At 37.9% G+C, this 18,718-nt stretch overlaps 1 protein-coding gene across 6 annotated transcripts in view; it reads right to left on the bottom strand.

The window, feature by feature from the left end:
* Positions 1 to 18,718, bottom strand: part of LOC120768984 — a 106,645-nt gene that overhangs the window by 14,705 nt on the left and 73,222 nt on the right. Inside the window, exon 1 of one of the 6 annotated variants that reach the window (XM_040095802.1) lies at positions 5,375 to 5,510. The exons of the other annotated variants lie outside the window; for them this stretch is intronic. Within the exon in view, the coding sequence (XP_039951736.1) occupies positions 5,375 to 5,434 (60 nt within the window). The 5' untranslated portion in view covers positions 5,435 to 5,510. Of the gene's footprint in view, positions 1 to 5,374; positions 5,511 to 18,718 lie in introns of those variants that run through there. 6 annotated transcript variants of the gene reach the window in all.

Genomic DNA, 18,718 nt, shown 5'->3' with positions numbered 1-18,718 from the left:
TGAAGACACCATTAAAGGGCTAAACAGCAGCAACTATAACCTTTTTTACACACGGAACAAAGGTAAACTCAGGGCATGCATTCTTATCAATAGAAGTATAAATGCATTTCTTTGTCCTAATTACAGCACAGCAGATACTCGTATCACAGTGGTAAAGGTGGAACAGAAGGAAAAGCCCTTCTTCTTGGTCTTGGCCTACTTGGCCCATGACGAAGACATACCACCGGTCCCGCTCACCAGACTAGTAGAGGAGAACAGGAAGGAAGATGTCCTAATAGGGTGTGATGCTAACGCAAGGCACACCGTATGGGGCAGCTCCAGTATAAACACCAGATGTGAGTCACTCTTGCAGTATATTCTGAATAGTAATCTAAGTATATGCAACAAGGGCGATAAGCCAAACTTTATTTTCCCAAGCTCTGATAGGTTTCCGGGGTGGGAGGAAGTGCTGGACCTCACGCTATCAACAGACACAGACGGACTCGTTGTGGAGACAGTTTTGAACAAGAGAAAGTCTCTTCCTTGGTGGAACAGTGAACTCAAGAATTTGAGAACACAACTAAGGAAAGCTTTCAATGAGAGTTTTAGAACCAAAATCCGGTAGCCATATAAAGATATTATGAAAAGATAAAAAAAAGCAGTCAGGAAAGCTAAAAACGACACATGGAGATCTTTCTGCACATCGATAGAAAGTTGCGGAGAAACCGCTAGGCTGAGCAAAATGCTATCCAAAGAACATATTAATACTGCCTAAATTAGGGCGGAGGGAAGTGATTGGACCTCTTCGGCAAAAGAGGCTCTGGAGGTACTAATTGCAACGCACTTCCCCGGGAGTCAGCAAACACCTTCAACGAGGGTTCAACCAGAACCACCGTTAAACGCAGCCAAATAGTAGACAAAAGCAAAATCAAATATGCCATAAATAGTTTTGAAAATATATACAAAGCTAGCATTCAACTATCTTACATCCCAAGAAGTTGGAAAACAAGTAAAGTTGTGTTCCTTCCAAAACCAGGCAGAAGAACACACGATAATGCCAAGGATTTTAGACCTATAAGCCTTACCTTCTTTAAGTTGAAAGTACTAGAAAGACTAATAGATTTACACGTAAGAACAGTAATGGCGGAGAAGTTATCGAAGTCCCAACATGCGTACATAAAGGGCCGATCAACCGAAACTGCCCTTCACGAGGTGATAAGTGTAATTGAATAATCACTACACCACAAACAATACACCATGGCTGCTTTTCTAGACATAGAGGGCGCCTTTAATAAGAAGTAAATGGTATAATTAATTCTCTGGCCTATGGTGGCATAAATGACACTGTGTGCAGATGGATACTATCGATGCTTGATAATAGGAATATTATAGCTTCAAACGGCGCTGCAACACAAGCAACCTATGTGAGTAGAGGGACGCCTCAAGGAGGGGTCTTGTCTCCGCTTCTATGGGTTGTAGCGCCGAACGAAATACTACTCCAACTAAACGGTGGAGGAGTGAAAGTAGCAGCGTATTCAGACGATATAGTGTTGTTGGTTTCAGGTATGTTTCCTTCAACAGTCAGCGAGATTATGGAAAGAGCACTTCGAAGGTTAAAACTATGGGCTAAAAACAATGGACTAGGAGTTAACTCGAACAAAACAGAACTGATGCTATTCACAAGCAGAACCAAAATACCTCAGTTTCAACTTCCGGTACTAAATGGTATAACACTCACTCTATCCCCCACAGCTAAATACTTGGGGGTGGAGACTGACACCAAACTGTCCTGGAAAATAAATATAGCAACAAGAATAAACAAAGCATACATGGTCTACTATACTTGAAAGAGAATCGTCAACAAGAATTGGGGCCTCAAACTAAGTATGATCATGTGGATGTATACGGCTGTCATAAGACCTATACTTACATATGGAGATCTGGTATGGTGGCTAGCGCTAAACAAACAATACAATATTAAAAAATTAAATGGAATACAAAGAGCAGCATGTGCGGGTGTTACGGGTGCAATCAGGTCATGTCCGACTGATGCGCTCAATGTGATCCTGCATCAACTACCAATGGTCATTTTTTTGACAAAACAGCAGCTATTGCGGCGATAAGTATAAAAGAATTGAGAAGTTGGAATCCGTAGAACTACGGACATAGTGCAATCCTAAACAAGCGCACCATTTGTTAACCAGACTACATTCTCCCAAAGCTGGATTTCAATAGGCACTTACAGGTGAGGATACCATCTAGACGAGAATGGAGAAGATGTTCAATAGGAGAGGAGGATACCATCTCAGTCTATACCGACGGTCCCAAAATGGACGGCGGAATAGGCACGGGGGTATTCTCCGTTGATCTAGGCATATCTATCATACCATCTTCCAAGCAGAAGTACTAGGCATAAAAAAAGCCTACGAAGTTCTATTAGAAAACCCCGGGAATATACATAAAGCAACTATATTTACGGATAGCCAGGCGGCGCTCCGGGCTTTGTCTTCACCCGTGACAAATTCCAGCATAGTTGACAACAGCAAGAGGGCACTAAGCTCAATAAAAGACAAGCTCCAACTAGACTTGATCTGGGTTCCCGGCCACAGGAACATTTTCGGTAACGAAAAAGCAGACGAGTTGGCAAAGGCAGGAGCTTTCCACAACGAATCCGAGGCGGAGCTAATACCAAGCCCGCTAACCCACATTAACTATATTAATTTTTATATCATTAATAATATTTACATACCATGTTGTCCTGAATCCATAAAAAATATTTTCAAGAATTCCGTTCACGCAATAAAAAAAAACAACTTTCAATTTCGAGCACAATGGAGAGTTTCGCGAATAAGCACGTGCGTTCTGAACGAAGTCGAGGTTCCGACTACTTGTGTGGCAATATAGCGGCCTGAAGGTCATTCATTTAATCGGCTCATTGTAGAACGGTTATTTAGGTACCAAAAAAAATCAATTATTCAATAATTTTCAATTTTGTCCGGTTTTTGAGGTAAATGCTACTATGTGCGACGGTGTGAAAATGGTTGAAATCGGAGGATAAGCCCGCTCACTCCCCATATAACGGTGCTGTTAAAAACTACTAAAAACGCAATAAATTCATGACTAAATACGCCAGAAAAATTAAATTTTACCACCGAGATGGTATGAGAGAGCTTTATGGGAGCCGTTCTGAAAATTGGACGATGGACGCGGCCCACTTTTTGGTGAAATAACATATCTCCGGATTATTTAGTTCGTGGCATTCTTCTTACATTCTTATGTCACAGTGTGGCTTTGATTCTTGCAAGTTGCAAGAGTACAAAATATTCGGTTGCACTCAAACTTACTTGTTTCTTATTTGTTAGGCCAGTTAAACTGAATATGTAGTATTATAAATTAAATGAACGTCAAAAAGATGTTATTTAAAAGTAGGTCCCTTGTTACAGTTTCTTTTATTGATTTTATTATTATGAGCTCTTGATTACGTAAAATTCAATGACAATATGAGTCAAACCAATGAGAACAGTTGTTATTTCGTTTTCTTAGTTAAGATCTGTGTACATCCTGCAATCATTACTGATTATAATCATGATTTAGATCATACTTGACTTCGATTTATTAAGTTTGTCTTAAAATATTCTCGAAAACACATCAATATATATTTAGTAGTTATGTTAAATACATTAATATTATATATATTAATATTAATAATAATTTTTTAAAATTTCTAGTACAGTTAGTGGGCCATAGTCTTAAGGGGTTAGTAGGGTAATCTGGCCCGCTTTTTGACATTTTTTTTTATTTTTATTGTATAATAGAACTTCTTTCACATATCAAGAGGTATGTATATCGTGGAGTGTATAAACAAATTTTTTCGGAATTTTTTAATAACATCTGTCGGAGAAATGGCTGGGTTTTCACTGGTGGACACGATTTCTCGTGTTTGGATCATCTGAAACACAAAATCCCAATTTATTCTTGAAAAGTACGTGAATGGTTATCGTCCCTACTAGAATCATGTAAAAATGTTCATAATTAAAAAAGTAATTAACTTTTTTTTAATTTTTTCCATGTTTTTTTACATAAATTTTGTGATACATTGTCAATAAGTTATAAAAAATTATGAATCTTGTAGGGACGATAGCTAGGCGTTTTGTGAACAATTTAAAAAAATTAAGCATAAAAAGGTGCGTTTTGAGGAAAACGCGTTTAAAGTTTGAGGTGTGCACTCCGAGCGCTCCGAACGTCGAGCGGTATTATTATTTTTGGGCCTTTTTCGAAATCTTCCAATGGTAAAGTGGGTTTCTACATCAATTCTAAGGGTATAAGAGAACAGAAAATGCAAAAAGAAAAAACATTTTTTTGGAAAAAGTTTACTCTACTGACCCCTTAAGAAAATTTTGCTCCAGGTATTATCTGGAGTAACTTTCATATTGGTATAGCTTCAACTTATAGGAAAGAAGCAATTCAGTAACAGAGTAGATGTCATCAAAGAATACTTGCCCTGAGCTTGGAAATTAGTATACCTGAAACATCAAAATGCAGTGTGCGAACGAAGTTGATGAAACATTAGTGCATTACTTTTGCGAGTATGCATTACTTAAGTTCATCGCGGAAAGTAGGGTTTAACAGTAATTGGATTGCTGTAAAATGCATATGTATTTGTAGGTATACATTTGCGTAAATACATATATTTATATGTTTGCTTATTTGGGCTTATCTTATCTATATGTAATTGTTGTCATGTGGCACTGAGGACTTAAAGGCTGTAATCTTTTAGGATATATGTATAGATGTATGTATGTGTATATCACACTTACATTAGTGAGGTATTGGGTTGCGAAAAAAAACTGAATAAATACCCGCACAATTTGCCTTTTGGAATAGGTACTGTACGAAAGTCACATAAAACTCGTATGCATCCCTCTCTACTGACAATTGGGATACCAATAGATAAAGTTAAATTATGTAAACACGGGCGACAAGTAAGTGAGTGAGTTAAAATAGGTGTAAATGTGTCGGTATATACAAACATATGTACTTCCAAATGGTGCATATACATAAGTATGTATTTATGCCAGATATCTGCAAACAGTCTATATTAAAATAAAAGTTTACGAAGGGTTCAGTTTCAGGTTAAGCTAATCGCTTTTGCCACTCTCGCTCTTCAGCTCGGCAGATACATTCATACATTATGTAGGTATATTTCAATAGTGCAATAATGGAACAGGAACAGATGTTGCAAATAATTATTTTATTTTTATGTCGAATACCAATGTACATCCATATCTGTATATATGTATGTATAAAATCATTTGCGTTTGCATCGCGTAACACTTAACCATTCCTGTTTATAAATAAATATGCACTACACATACTTATGTATGTATATACATACATTTTCCACACAGAGTGTAGTTTCAATTGCGATAACGAACACAATTTGTTTGATTTGCATTGATTTGATTGGATTCCATTTTCCACATGGTTCAAGTCTCGGTCCCTTCGCCAATTTTCGCACCCGCAAATTGTTTTCACACAAATAATCGGCTTTTTGTTGTTATACTTATGTTCGCCGCGATTCGATTGCCGACCGACTCGCAAATGAAATAAAATGTAAAACCTATCATTGTGTACAAAACAAATACATATGTACACATGCATATGCATATATACACTTCTTAACATACATATGTACATATATCTAATTAGGGTGTCTGTTATTTCCGAAATTAATTGTTTTTTCAAACGCCGCCTGAACTTTCATTTTTTGCCTTATAAATTAATAAACGTAAAAAAGCTCTTTACAACCTCGAAAAAAATTTATTCTAATATAAAAACAATTTATAAGACACTTACATATATGATGCTCAGTACATTTGATGCGCGTATAACTTTTTAAGATTTTATGGAAAAATATGAATATTTTTTGTAGAGCGGAACATTTTGTATTAGCGCATCACTTTTTCCCACTTGTAGATTTAGTTGCTTAAAGCAAAATATCAAAAATTTCACATACATATATAGCATAGGATCTAATCACGGTTTAAATTGAAAAAAATAGCGAGTTTCTGTGGGTAATGTTGTTTATGGCAAAAACTCAAACTACAGGGGCGTCTGTAAAAAAAAATTTATCTCCTAAATAACATATACCCTAATATTTCATATGTATCCACATATACATATGTACATACATATACACTCGTGGCCACGCAAACCTTACCACTAAACTTTCTTAAATATTTTTCGGATTTTATTGTTCGTTCGGGATTTTCTTCAATTTCGTTTTTTGTTTTATGTTTTTAGTAAGCATAAGTAAACTAAACTATATTATCTAATTATAATTATAGTTTTGATTTATTACGTTTTGTGAGTAAAACACAAATTAGCTTTTCCCTGCTTATACAAAAGGGGCCGATTTTATTGTTTTTAAAGTGATACACCGACTAAACTTCGTGTTTCAATAAAAAAAAAAAATAAAATAAAATAAAATAAAATAAAATATTAATTTCAATTATAGTGTAAAAGAATTTAAATAAAAAAAATTAGAATAAAAATAACATTTTTCATCGCATGTCAGTCTCTTACATTTCGAGCTCATTTTGTAAAGCTCACTATCTTTCAATTGATTTATTTATAGCTGAATGTGTTTTGTTTTTAATTTTTAATATTTTTGATTAATAACATGTCATTAACTTATTTCTAAATAAAAATTTTCTATTCCGCAAAAAGTACCGCTATAAAGTGAAGTAAAATATGTATCCACAATACTTGAAATTTTTGAGTAAGGTTTGCGTGACCACGAGTGTATATGTACCTATGTATGTATATTACATTTTATCAAAGTTGTTGCAATTTTGCATTACAAATATTCAAGTTAAAAGGAAAGTGAGAAAAATCTCTTATTGGGAGTCTATGAGGAAATTTTCCAGCATAGCAACCCGGGGGTTATTTATACGTACATACATATGTAAGTATGTACACCATATAACCTGAGATAATGCTTAAATAGTGATAAGCTTAAAAGGTGATAAAAACAAACTCAAGCAAAATTTCATTTCATATTAGCGCACAAATATGTATGTCCATTTAGGTAAAGCACACATATAGATTACCAATGCGATAAGAACAAGCTTCATGAATAAAAAAATAATAAATAGACTTTTTAGCAAGATACCATATTGGACCTTACTAAAAAACCGAACCGCCTCCTCAGGTGTCGAAAAATGTTGACCTCTCAGTGTATCTTTTACGAACGGGAATAAAAAGAAATCATTCGGTGCCAAGTTATCAAATCGATGTTTTGAGTGCAATTGTTTCAGTCGATGTGTGAGAGCTAGTTTTCGGCCGTTGGTTTACTTGATTTCTTGGTTGTATACCACTGAGAATTTACTGTTCTGCGTTGTTCCAGTGGTATGGTTGCGACGTGTCCAGTTTTTTTCAAAAAACATGCAGTCAATTGCATGGAAGTGCTTAGTGCGCGAACAACTTTTGTTGGATTATGCTCATCTTGAAAAATCTATACAGTCGACTGCTATTTACTTTCGGGCTCATACGCGAATATTCACGATTTGTCAACTGCCACGGTGTCATAGACGTGATTCGAAGTACCGCTATCGTATTTTGTTAACATTTCTATCGACCAATTGACATGACGTGAACAAATTTTTTTTACAGTGAAATAATATATAATATTGAATGCATGCTAGTCCCTTTAATGTCGATAGTTCTCTCAATCTCACGATAGGTCACATGACGATCTTACAATATCAGTTTGCGTACAACTGATTTTGTACAACTTTTCCGAAATTCGTCTTGGAGTGATCTACGACCTCCATTGAATTCACCATACCATCGATAAACACTGGTCTTTGATGGAGCTTCATCGTCAAAAATTGAATTTAGTTCATCTGTACCCTCTTGATGAGTTAATCCACGCCTAACGTCGTCATTTATTCCATTGGTTTGATCGAGAATAGTATATTAGTTACTGTAAATAACACAAATAGCACTCGTATGTCAAAACGTTCTGGGTATTCATACCATCGAAAATGTCAAACTTTACGATAAAATTGTGAGTTTTCTCATTGCAATACCAGTGTTGCCTAATCTCGAAATATAAAAGGCAACCTATGTTTGTATAATAATTAGTTCAGTGTTTGCTTTCGCTTATTAACAATGATGTGGGGAGTTAAAGAAACTCGTTCTGTGGTGATTGTTTCACACAAATGTGGAAAAAAGCGCAAGTGAATTTATGAGCTTTTCAAGAAACTTGATATTTTGAGAATGAAATCCTCCTAGAAAACAGAACTGTTACACCCCTTCAGGCCTGTGCAAACGGGAAATGGTTGAAACTGAGACAAAAGTGTAGTACAAGCAGAATGTTTAAGAAGACGGGATAAAACAGTTAAGCAGTGCTCTCTTAGATGGACATGGAACATTCGATCTTCCAACAGGATTCTGTTTCAGCACACACGGCAAAAACCACTCAGCTGCGGTCTAAAAGCAATAAACTTAGTCATACCTACAGATGATTTGCCGTCTGGAAGTCCAGATTTGAATCCATTGCACTCAGTTTATGGCCAGAGTAAGAGAACATGACCTGTCGAATACCCCATATAATAACTTTAACCATAACTTTAGAGAGACTTTAAAAATATTTGGTTCGAGCAGCGTCGTCAATAGCGCGTGCTGCTATTTATTAATGACCGAATCGTTTGAGGGCTGTCAAAGAAAAAGGTGTCCACTTCGCATAAAATTTTGTTCGGAGCTCACTTAATGCACGCATTATTAAATTCAATTTACTTAAGAAACTATTATAGTTTAATTTTTATAACGATCTGAATTTGTAAAAGAGCTTATGGCTGAATAAAGTAACGGGTGATTCAAGTAGATGCACTTGTTTCAATAGCCTTTTTTGACAGATAACGCGTGAGTTGTGTCAAGCTGCCAGTCATTTTCGTTCAGTCAGAATGTGTTTCAACTTATGGTCAACATAATCGGATTACTGAGCGTACTATTCAAAACGCTATCACCCATCCTGAAACCTAGAATTCATTATTAGATAATATATAATCGTATAGACCAGTGGTTCCCAAACTTTTTTTGTCTACCGCCCACTTTGAGAATAAATATTTTTTTAGCGCACCCATTTTTTCACCTATTTAAAAACCACTATAACTTCAAATTAATTATTGTGACCTATATATGTATATTAACAGAGAATTCTAAACGAAACTTTTACTATAACCAGCAACTTGAAACCTAAGCGCAGTAGGTAACATACAACGCCGATTAGGTCTCAAGTTAACTCTTACGGGCTCCACCTGCCAATAAGAATGATTATTGAAACACAACTTTATAGTATTAGAACAGAGAATATTTTATTAAAAATAAAACTAAAATAATCGATCCATATATAAAAACTAATGTGAACGATGAATCTGATGCTGTTTAAAAATTTTGTTAATATCAGGTTCCAATTTACTCAAGAACAGTCGCAAGTCGCCACGTTCGGTAACAAGCAAACGATATGACGATGGGAATGCTATCAAGAATCGTTGAACGATTGACCACAATCCAGGGTACAATTGCGAGATCGGTTTTTGTAGACAAAATTTTTGGTAACCATTTTTGAACTTGATTTTTATTTCCTCGTTTGTTGTCAATTCTATAAGTTCTTCTTCCAGCTGAGGTGACATTGCTGTGTTGACATTTGAAAACGGATCCAACACCCAGTCTGGTATTTCCAAGTTCAAAATGTCCTGGTATCGTTCGGTGAAGTCAATGTGGAGGTTTTCCAAATGTTGGCAGTAGGCAAACAATTCGTCGTTACTGCATGATCCTGATAAATTCGGAAAATTGTGAAACTCACGTTTGCCCAGATTCTTTTTGTGTAGAAGCAGTTTGGCTGCGAAAGCAGCAACGACGTTTTTTGTTTTAAGTAAATTTAGTTTATCGCCTTGCAGTTGGAGATTTATGTCGTTGAACAATTTAAACAGGTCTGTCATGTAAGCTATATCATTCTTTGATGTTATGAGCTTGTCTTGAAATTCTGTATCTTTAGTTTCCAAGAACTCTATAACAGAGTCAAACAGGTTGTAGAATCGAGTCAGATAGCCAACGAACTTCAGTATGAAACAACAAACGATTGAAATCCTCGTCATTAGTAACACAAAGCTGATTAAATAATCTATCATTCAAAGAGCTGTTGCGGATTTTATTGACTGCTTTGATGACATATTGCAGTGATTGAAATAGTTTTTCACTTAAGTTTCTAGCAACTAAATGTTGTCTATGAATAACGCAATGTACACCAAGGACATTTGGAATTTTATTTTTTAAGTACGCTATGAAGCCTTTATGGCACCCTGTCATAGCCGGAGCGCCATCCATAGCGACTGAAATAATATTTTTCAAAGGAATTTCTTTCTCATTGCAAAACTTTTCCAATATATTGAATATGGTTTCGCCTTTTGTATCTGTCTCTAAATTTCTATCAAATAATAGTTCTTCACATATTTTCTCATCTTTAATAAAACTCACGTAAGACAACAACAATGCTTCATCAGTTGGTAAAGTGGACTCATCCAGCTGAATTGAAAATTGACTTGACCTCAGGTGATCGTACAATGATTCTTCAATGTTTTCAGCCATTTCATCAATTCGTCTTTGCACAGAATTATTACTCAAAGGAATTTTTCGGATAATATCTGCGGCCGGTTTATGAAGCACGGTAGTTATTACTTCATTTATTGCTGGCAATATTAACTCTTCTCCGATCTTATGTGCCTTTTTGAGCAATCAACAAAGAGATATTGTACGAAGCTCGAAGTCCGTCGTCATTTTGATTAGCAGCCGCCGAAAATAGTTTTGCTACACTTGGCTGAGTATTATGCTTCTTCTCTAGGTCTTGAAAATATGCTACATTCTTGCCTCTATTATCTGGATGCATTTTATTCAAATGATCTTGCAGTCTTGAAGGCTTCATTGCTTCATTCGAAAAAGTTTTTAGACATAGAAGACACAAAGGCGAGAATGGGTTTGTGGGATTTTCAATGAATCCGAACTTAATGTATTCCGCACAGTACGTATATTGCCGTCTTTTCTTTTTTACTTCCGACATTGTTTTGCTTTGAGAAATACGTTTAACTTCGCGAGTAGTGTACAGGAGGCGTAAGTAATGCTCATCTATTGCGCACAAAACCACAAATGAATATAAAATAAATATTACATTGTTTATATAAGAATGCTTAAGCACAATTATTATATAGTAGTCCAAAAATATGAATTCTTATTTTTCCTAGAAATACATTTGTAAAAAAAAGGACCTTTCTCCTTTTCGTATTATCTTATTTTTCCCAGAAATACATCTGTAAAAAAGGATCTTTATCCTTTTTTTATTTTCCCCAGAAATACATTTGTAAGAAAGGATAAAGATCCTTTTTTTACTTTCCGCATAAAAGATTTAAGGAGTTCAGAAGCTCAAAATGTTCGTCCTACCCGACGTCATTTCGCAAGTGATAAAATAAATTATTCAAGAGCTCAAAGCATTCGCTACATCAGCTCGAACCTACCTACCCTTCACCTTTGCGCAAATGATTATATTACGATAGCAAATGCCCACATACAGATTTGGCAATTGCAATAGCAATACGTTTGACAGTTAGTATTCTATAAATTCTACCCTGTCGAGATGCCCCGTTATGAAACGGAGCGACCGATTGACATGATTTTCATTTTTTCTATATTCAATAAAATGAACTATGCGGAGAGAAATATATAACCAAGTTTGAGCAATCTTTTAATTCATATTAGCTGATGTTCACAAGTTGTTGTTGAGAGTCGAGAGCTCATGTAGTCGTTGTCTAAAAGGCCTCCTAGCTAAATAAAATTACAAATAACCCCCCCGGCCTCTACACAACGCCCCCATTTTCTTTCTGGGTCTCTTACCGCCCCCGTATCAACCTGCAGCGCCCACAAGGGGCGTTATCGCCCACTTTGGGAAACACTGGTATAGACCATGGAACAGCTTTATGCAAGAAATGAAGTCGCTAGACCTTCACAAGCGACATATCTTCGCTCCATGGGCTCTTGAAAAGCTCCATGAAGATTCCATGTTATCAGCGATGAGGCCCATTTCTGGTTCAATGGGTATGTAAACAAGCAAAATTTCCGCATTTGAGACGAAGTGTAACCTGAAAAGATTCAAGAGCTGCATTTCATCCTTAAAAAAACAACGTTTTGGTGTGGTTTGAGGGCCGGTGGAATCATCGGTCTATATTTTTTCAAAAATGATACCGGTGAGAACGTAACCGTTAATGGTGACAGTTATCTTGCCATGATACCCGAATATTTGATGCTTGAAATTGAAGTTCGTAATTCTCGGCGAAATTTGGTTTCATCAATCAATGGATTTATTGAGAGCACACTTTGGTGAGCAGATGATTTCACACTTTGGGCCGGTCGATTGGCCACTAAGATTGCGTGATATCACACCGTTAGACTTGGATATGTGTAGATATGTAAAGTCTAAGGTATATACGGGTAATCCCGCTCCGATTCAGGCCTTGGGGCAAACATGACTCGTGTCATTTACCAGTTACCAGTCGAAATGCTCGAACTAGTCATCGAAAATTGGACTCAACGGATAGACCATCTGAGACTTTTGAAAGAGATAATCTTCAAAAAATAAATGATTGAAATGATAATAAACTTAAATATTTGGGTTAGTTAATGGACTAAGTTTAGAAGTTAGTTTACTTATGTATGCATTAGTCAACAAAGGTCAAAGGCAATTATTTATTCAACGTCCTTGTGGCTGTAAACAAGTGAATAATCGTTGCTCTGTAGCGTTGTTTAATAGAAACCTCTTATGATAATTAAATGAAGATTCTTTTATTTAACAAGTTTTGAATTTTATTGAAATCAAATCAAATCTTAAACACAACAACAACTCATTATAGCCACTTTTGACATAATATTTCAATACAGACGCACGCATTGTTATCGCAATAACTGTACACAATTAGTGCATACGCATATAACAGTGGTAATGTGAGAATCTTCCATGTAATATAGACGGAAGAAGAACGTGACATTTTCAATAATTCCTTTTCCCACTCATGCAGAGGTTGTATTGGTGGCATTAGGCATCACTTCTACCGATGCAACCGATGCCATAACTCTCGAGCGCTTTTCATGTTATACTTCCTGTGGTCTCTATATAAACGCCTCGCCTAAGAACGCAAATGCCATTCCATTACGATGTAACCACTCGAATTGCAGCCACGTGCCCGACTGCATTTGAACTGCAGTTGCATTCCAAAGCAATGAACGCACGAAAAGTGTGGCAGTTTTGCATTCCAGTGGGAATCGTGCCTGTTACTCCAAAGTGGTGGATTACGGATGCGAGTATGCACTTGGGATTTACCCTGCGGATAAATTATTTGAATGACATCACAAACATTCGTCAAATTATGCTGCACACCCATACTTACATTTAGCAATGCAAGCTAATTTGAAGTCCTTTTTTGTTGCTATTCAAATTGTCATCAATGACAGGTGCACTTATTGCGAGGGAGTTCTCACAAATGTTATGGAATATATATGTATATGTTTGCACAACTGAAATGTTAGACATCGTTGATAAAAAGAGTTAGTTAATAACTAGTTCTCGGTATCACATAAAAGTCACCAAGTGAATGCTCACTCGAATCCGAGGTTATTTCTATTCCTGTTAGCCGCCCTTAGTATCAATATGTATTTGCATACCCTGAATATATAAAGTTTGTAACACTTTGAAGGTAACAACAATTGTTGCGATTTACGTGAGTACCTGCCGACGACGGCCTTACCTCACGGTGCTTTCTTTGAAGCACATAGATCAATACAATGCGTTGATCAGCGCCCCAAAGTATAAATGCATTTTGCACGTATATTTTGGTTCCAATTGGTTCGGGTGGATAGGGACACCTTAGCCACCTTGGTGAGATACTAGGCCGATCTAAAACCTCTGCCTCTGGTTTGATCCGGCACCCGGCCGCAATGCGACTCCACATTGGATTTTTCAACCCTGCCTGCCTTTAGGTTTCAATCACAGTCACCACGAAAGCAGATTGGAGTAAACTCCAAGGGCTAACTGCTCCCCGTGGTACCAGGTTAAAGTCTCTGACAAGACCTTGTAGCTTTTGCTACCACCAGTCCCCAAAACTCTATGATTGGTGACATTTGTCGCTTGAACAACAAATGTCTTTATACTATTATAACACTATTTCTGACATAGAATATGCTGACATTTCAAGGCATGCAAAGAAAGAAAGACATAGTGCATATGGATTTTAGTCGCCTCTTACGACAGGCATGCCACGGGTAAATTCTAACCCCTACCCGCAGGGGGAACTTTGAAGGTAACTTCGAAGACACTATTAAGGACATGTATAAAATACGTGGAAAACCTTACCTTCATGAAATTCGGCATAGATTATTGTTTAATGCTACGCCACAATCTTCGAACATAACATATTATTCAGTTCGGAGCACTACGGCATATAACTGCCATACAAACTGTCCGATCAAGATAAATATCACTATTACACATTTGTGGTATAAGAAATGCACCTATTTGTCGGAGCCGCCGGTATCGATCCACTATAGCATATAGCTCCTATATAATTTCCCGATCAAAAATCAAGTGTTTTTAAGTAATATTTTGTTTTTGTGAAGGGTATTATATGATAAGTTATCATTTTCATACATTACTTTTTTAATTTTTTTGGTGCATCAACATTACAACTAATGTAAAAGAACGCTAACCTGACTTGACCTTTTGCTAAATTTGGGGTGAGTTTACTCTGAAAGTATAGTGAATCACGATAAATCAAAAGCCAAAAGCTATGAACAAAGAAGGCGCTTGGAACAAGATTTCCTCTGATCAATGACGCAAATTTGAAAAAAGAAATTTTTGTATGTCTGCAGATTCGCAAGCTTATGACAAATAAAACTTTTAACTCAAGGTTGAAGGAAGCAGAAAAAATTCCATGGGCGCTTTTGTAATATGATGCCATAATATTCTCCGGAATTGAAAATCTGAAAACAACTGATGTGCTGTACTTATTTGCTTGTTGAATTCTTTTCCTTTAAGGATAAAGAAAATTACGTTTAAATATGTATCAGAGTTCCAAAGCTTGTAAGCTCTTTGTTATTATTTCCAAAAGGATTAATAAAATACTTTTTTAAAACAATCAAACTAAGAATATAAGATATTCCTAATGCACTAACTACTTCTTAAAATGACCATCGGATTAGCTGGCTTATTAATTTATAAAAATTAGGTTTGCTCATTCTGTGAGATTCGACACTAGTTTAGAACAAATTTGTTGAGAAAAAAGAAACAAATAAAGGTTTGGTATTCTGACTATATATGTACATACTTGTTCGTGTATTATTACAGACTGACTAATATCACGGAGAGGTATTGGGTCCCTCTATAAGGTTATTTAATTTGCTGTGTTTAGAGTGAAACTCAAATTATGAGCGAATTCTCCAAAATTATATAAGGAGGATTTTCTTGCTCTTGCTAAATCCTTACACAGTTGCAAAATTTTCCGGTTTGTAAAACCAGCGTCTCAGAAAGTAACTTCAATTGTCATAACTCGGAGTTGGATCGCCCAAAAAACAAAAAAAAGGAGCACTCGTTAGATAATAGTTTTTCCTGGGTAAAGACGAGAGGGGTTTTCGAAATTACAATTTGTAAATTACAAACTTTTTATAGCACTTTGACCAATTAGTTGTTGTAAAATAAAATTATTAACAATTTTAAAAATAACTCCCCGGCGTTACCTGCTAAATTCTGTACAGAAATAGTATTAAAAATTTTAAAGTTTTGAAGTTATCCCATTAAACTACATAAGCCATTAGATTGGCCAATAAAAAAATCAACTTTTGAAGTATTATGAAGCCCATATAATTAAAGTGTCAGATTTTTTACTTTACCGCTGACTAGAAGTGTGGCTTAAATCCAATTTTCAGATTTATAATTTTCACTATTAATGACTGCTAGTAAAATCGGATAAAAGTGGAGGATGGAGTCATGTGTAGAAGTTCACGCAAGTGAGGAAAGTTCTCTGATCGCCATTCACTTGGGAGTGGCCAGAAGCGATTCTTTTACACATGCCTCAACAGCTCACTACTTCCGGTCTTTGACCAAGTATCCTCTGGGTAGCCTAAGAACATCCGTTCGAAGGCGAGCTAAAGTGAGAAGGCGAAACATCCCCTACATAGGGTTGTGCGCTGGGTTTGGGACCCGCCACGTAAAAAGCTCACCCCAATGAAAAACCAACAGCAGCCTCGGATGAGAGACCCCCCTTTTGATGACGACCATGGCAAACGAAATAAGGGCTACGAATTAAGAGCATGCACCTGGAATGTGCGGTCCCGTAATTGGGAAGGTGCCACTGCCCAGCTGGTTGATGTCCTCGTAAAAACAAAGGCTGACATCACCGCCGTCCAAGAAATGCGATGGACGGGACAAGGACAGAGACGAGTAGGTCCTTGTGACATTTATTACAGTGGCCTTATAAAGGAGCGCAAGTTTGGTGTTGGATTCGTGGTAGGAGGAGACTCCGTCACCGAGTACTATCATTCACTGCGGTAAATGAACGTCTAGCCACAATCCGCATCAAAGCGAGGTTCTTCAACATATCGCTGATCTGCGCCCACGCCCCGACGGAAGAGAAGGACGATGTGACCAAAGATGCCTTCTATGAGTGCTTGGAGCGCGCTTATGAAGGCTGCCCCCGCCACGATGTCAAAATCGTGCTTGGCGACTTTAACGCCAGGGTGGGCAAAGAAGGTATATTTGGCACTACGGTCGGTAAATTCAGCCTCCACGACGAAACATCCCCAAATGGGTTGAAGCTGATTGACTTCGCTGGGGCCCAAAATATGGTTATCTGTAGTACTAGATTCCAGCATAAGAAGATTCATCAAGCTACCTGGTTGTCTCCGGATCGAAAAACTACCAACCAGTGTTTTAGATGTTCGTGCGCTCCGAGGTCCTAACATCGACTCGGACCACTATCTTGTTGCAGCTAAGATTCGCACCCGCCTCAGTGCAGCAAAAAACGCACGCCAACAAACACAAGGAACGTTCGACGTCGAGAAGCTGCAATCACAACAGACAGCCGAACGATTTTCTACTCGGCTTGCACTCCTGCTCTCTGAGAGCACTCGTCAACAACTCGGTATAAGGGAACTATGGGACGGCATTTCAAACTCCTTACGTACAGCTGCAACCGAAACCATTGGTTTTCGGAAAGTGCAAAAGAACAGCTGGTACGACGAGGAGTGCCGTGTCGCAGCGGAGAGAAAACAGGCTGCCTACCTCGCAACGTTACGATCGACCACTACACGTGCGGGATGGGATAGATACCGAGAGTTGAAGAGGGAAGCGAGACGCATTTGTAGACAGAAGAAGAAAGAGGCCGAAATGCGTGAGTACGAAGAGCTTGATAAGCTGGCCGACAGGGGTAATGCTCGAAAATTCTACGAAAAAATGCGGCGGCTTACAGAGGGTTTCAAGACCGGAGCATACTCTTGTAGAACCCCCAAAGGTGATCTAGTCACCGATGCCCAGAGCATACTTCAATTATGGAGGGAACACTTCTCCAGCCTGCTGAATGGCAGTGAACGCACAACGCCAGGAGAAGGCGAACCCGATTCCCCAATCGATGACGATGGAGCAGACGTTCCATTACCCGACCATGAAGAAGTTCGAATAGCAATTGCCCGCCTGAAGAACAACAAGGCGGCAGGGGCCGTCGGATTGCCGGCCGAGCTATTCAAACACGGCGGCGAAGAACTGATAAGGAGCATGCATCAGCTTCTTTGTAAAATATGGTCGGACGAAAGCATGCCCAATGATTGGAATTTAAGTGTGCTATGCCCAATCCACAAACAGGGAGACCCCCCAATCTGCGCCAACTACCGTGGGATAAGCGTCCTCAACATCGCATATAAGGTTCTATCGAGCGTATTGTGTGAAAGATTAAAGCCCACCGTCAACAAACTGATTGGATCAGTGTGGCTTTAGACCTGGCAAATGAACAACCGACCAGATATTCACCATGCGCCAAATCTTCGAAAAGACCCGTGAAAGAAGAATCGACACACACCACCTCTTCGTCGATTTCAAAGCTGCTTTCGACAGCACGAAAATGAGCTGCCTTTATACCGCGATGTCTGAATTTGGTATCCCCGCAAAACTGATACGGCTGTGTAAGCTGACGTTGAGCAACACCAAAAGCTCCGTCAGAATCGGGAAGGACTTCTCCAAGCCGTTCGATACCAAACGAGGTTTCAGACAAGGCGATTCCCTATCGTGTGACTTTTTCAACCTGCTTCTGGAGAAAATAGTTCGAGCTGCAGAACTTAATAGAGAAGGTACCATCGTTTATAAGAGTGTACAGCTGCTGGCGTATGCCGATGATATTGATATCATCGGCCTTAACACCCGCGCCGTTACTTCCGCTTTCTCCAGACTGGACAAGGAAGCAAAACAAATGGGTCTGGCAGTGAACGAGGGCAAAACGAAATATCTCCTGTCATCAAACAAACAGTCGTCGCACTCGCGACTTGGAACTCACGTCACTGTTGACAGTCATAACTTTGAAGTCGTAGATAATTTCGTCTATCTTGGAACCAGCGTAAACACCAACAACAACGTCAGCTTAGAAATCCAACG

Source organism: Bactrocera tryoni, chromosome 2, assembly GCF_016617805.1.
Source record: "Bactrocera tryoni isolate S06 chromosome 2, CSIRO_BtryS06_freeze2, whole genome shotgun sequence".
NCBI classification, from domain to species: Eukaryota; Metazoa; Arthropoda; class Insecta; order Diptera; family Tephritidae; genus Bactrocera; species Bactrocera tryoni.
This window is presented reverse-complemented; position numbering and strand designations above follow the sequence as displayed.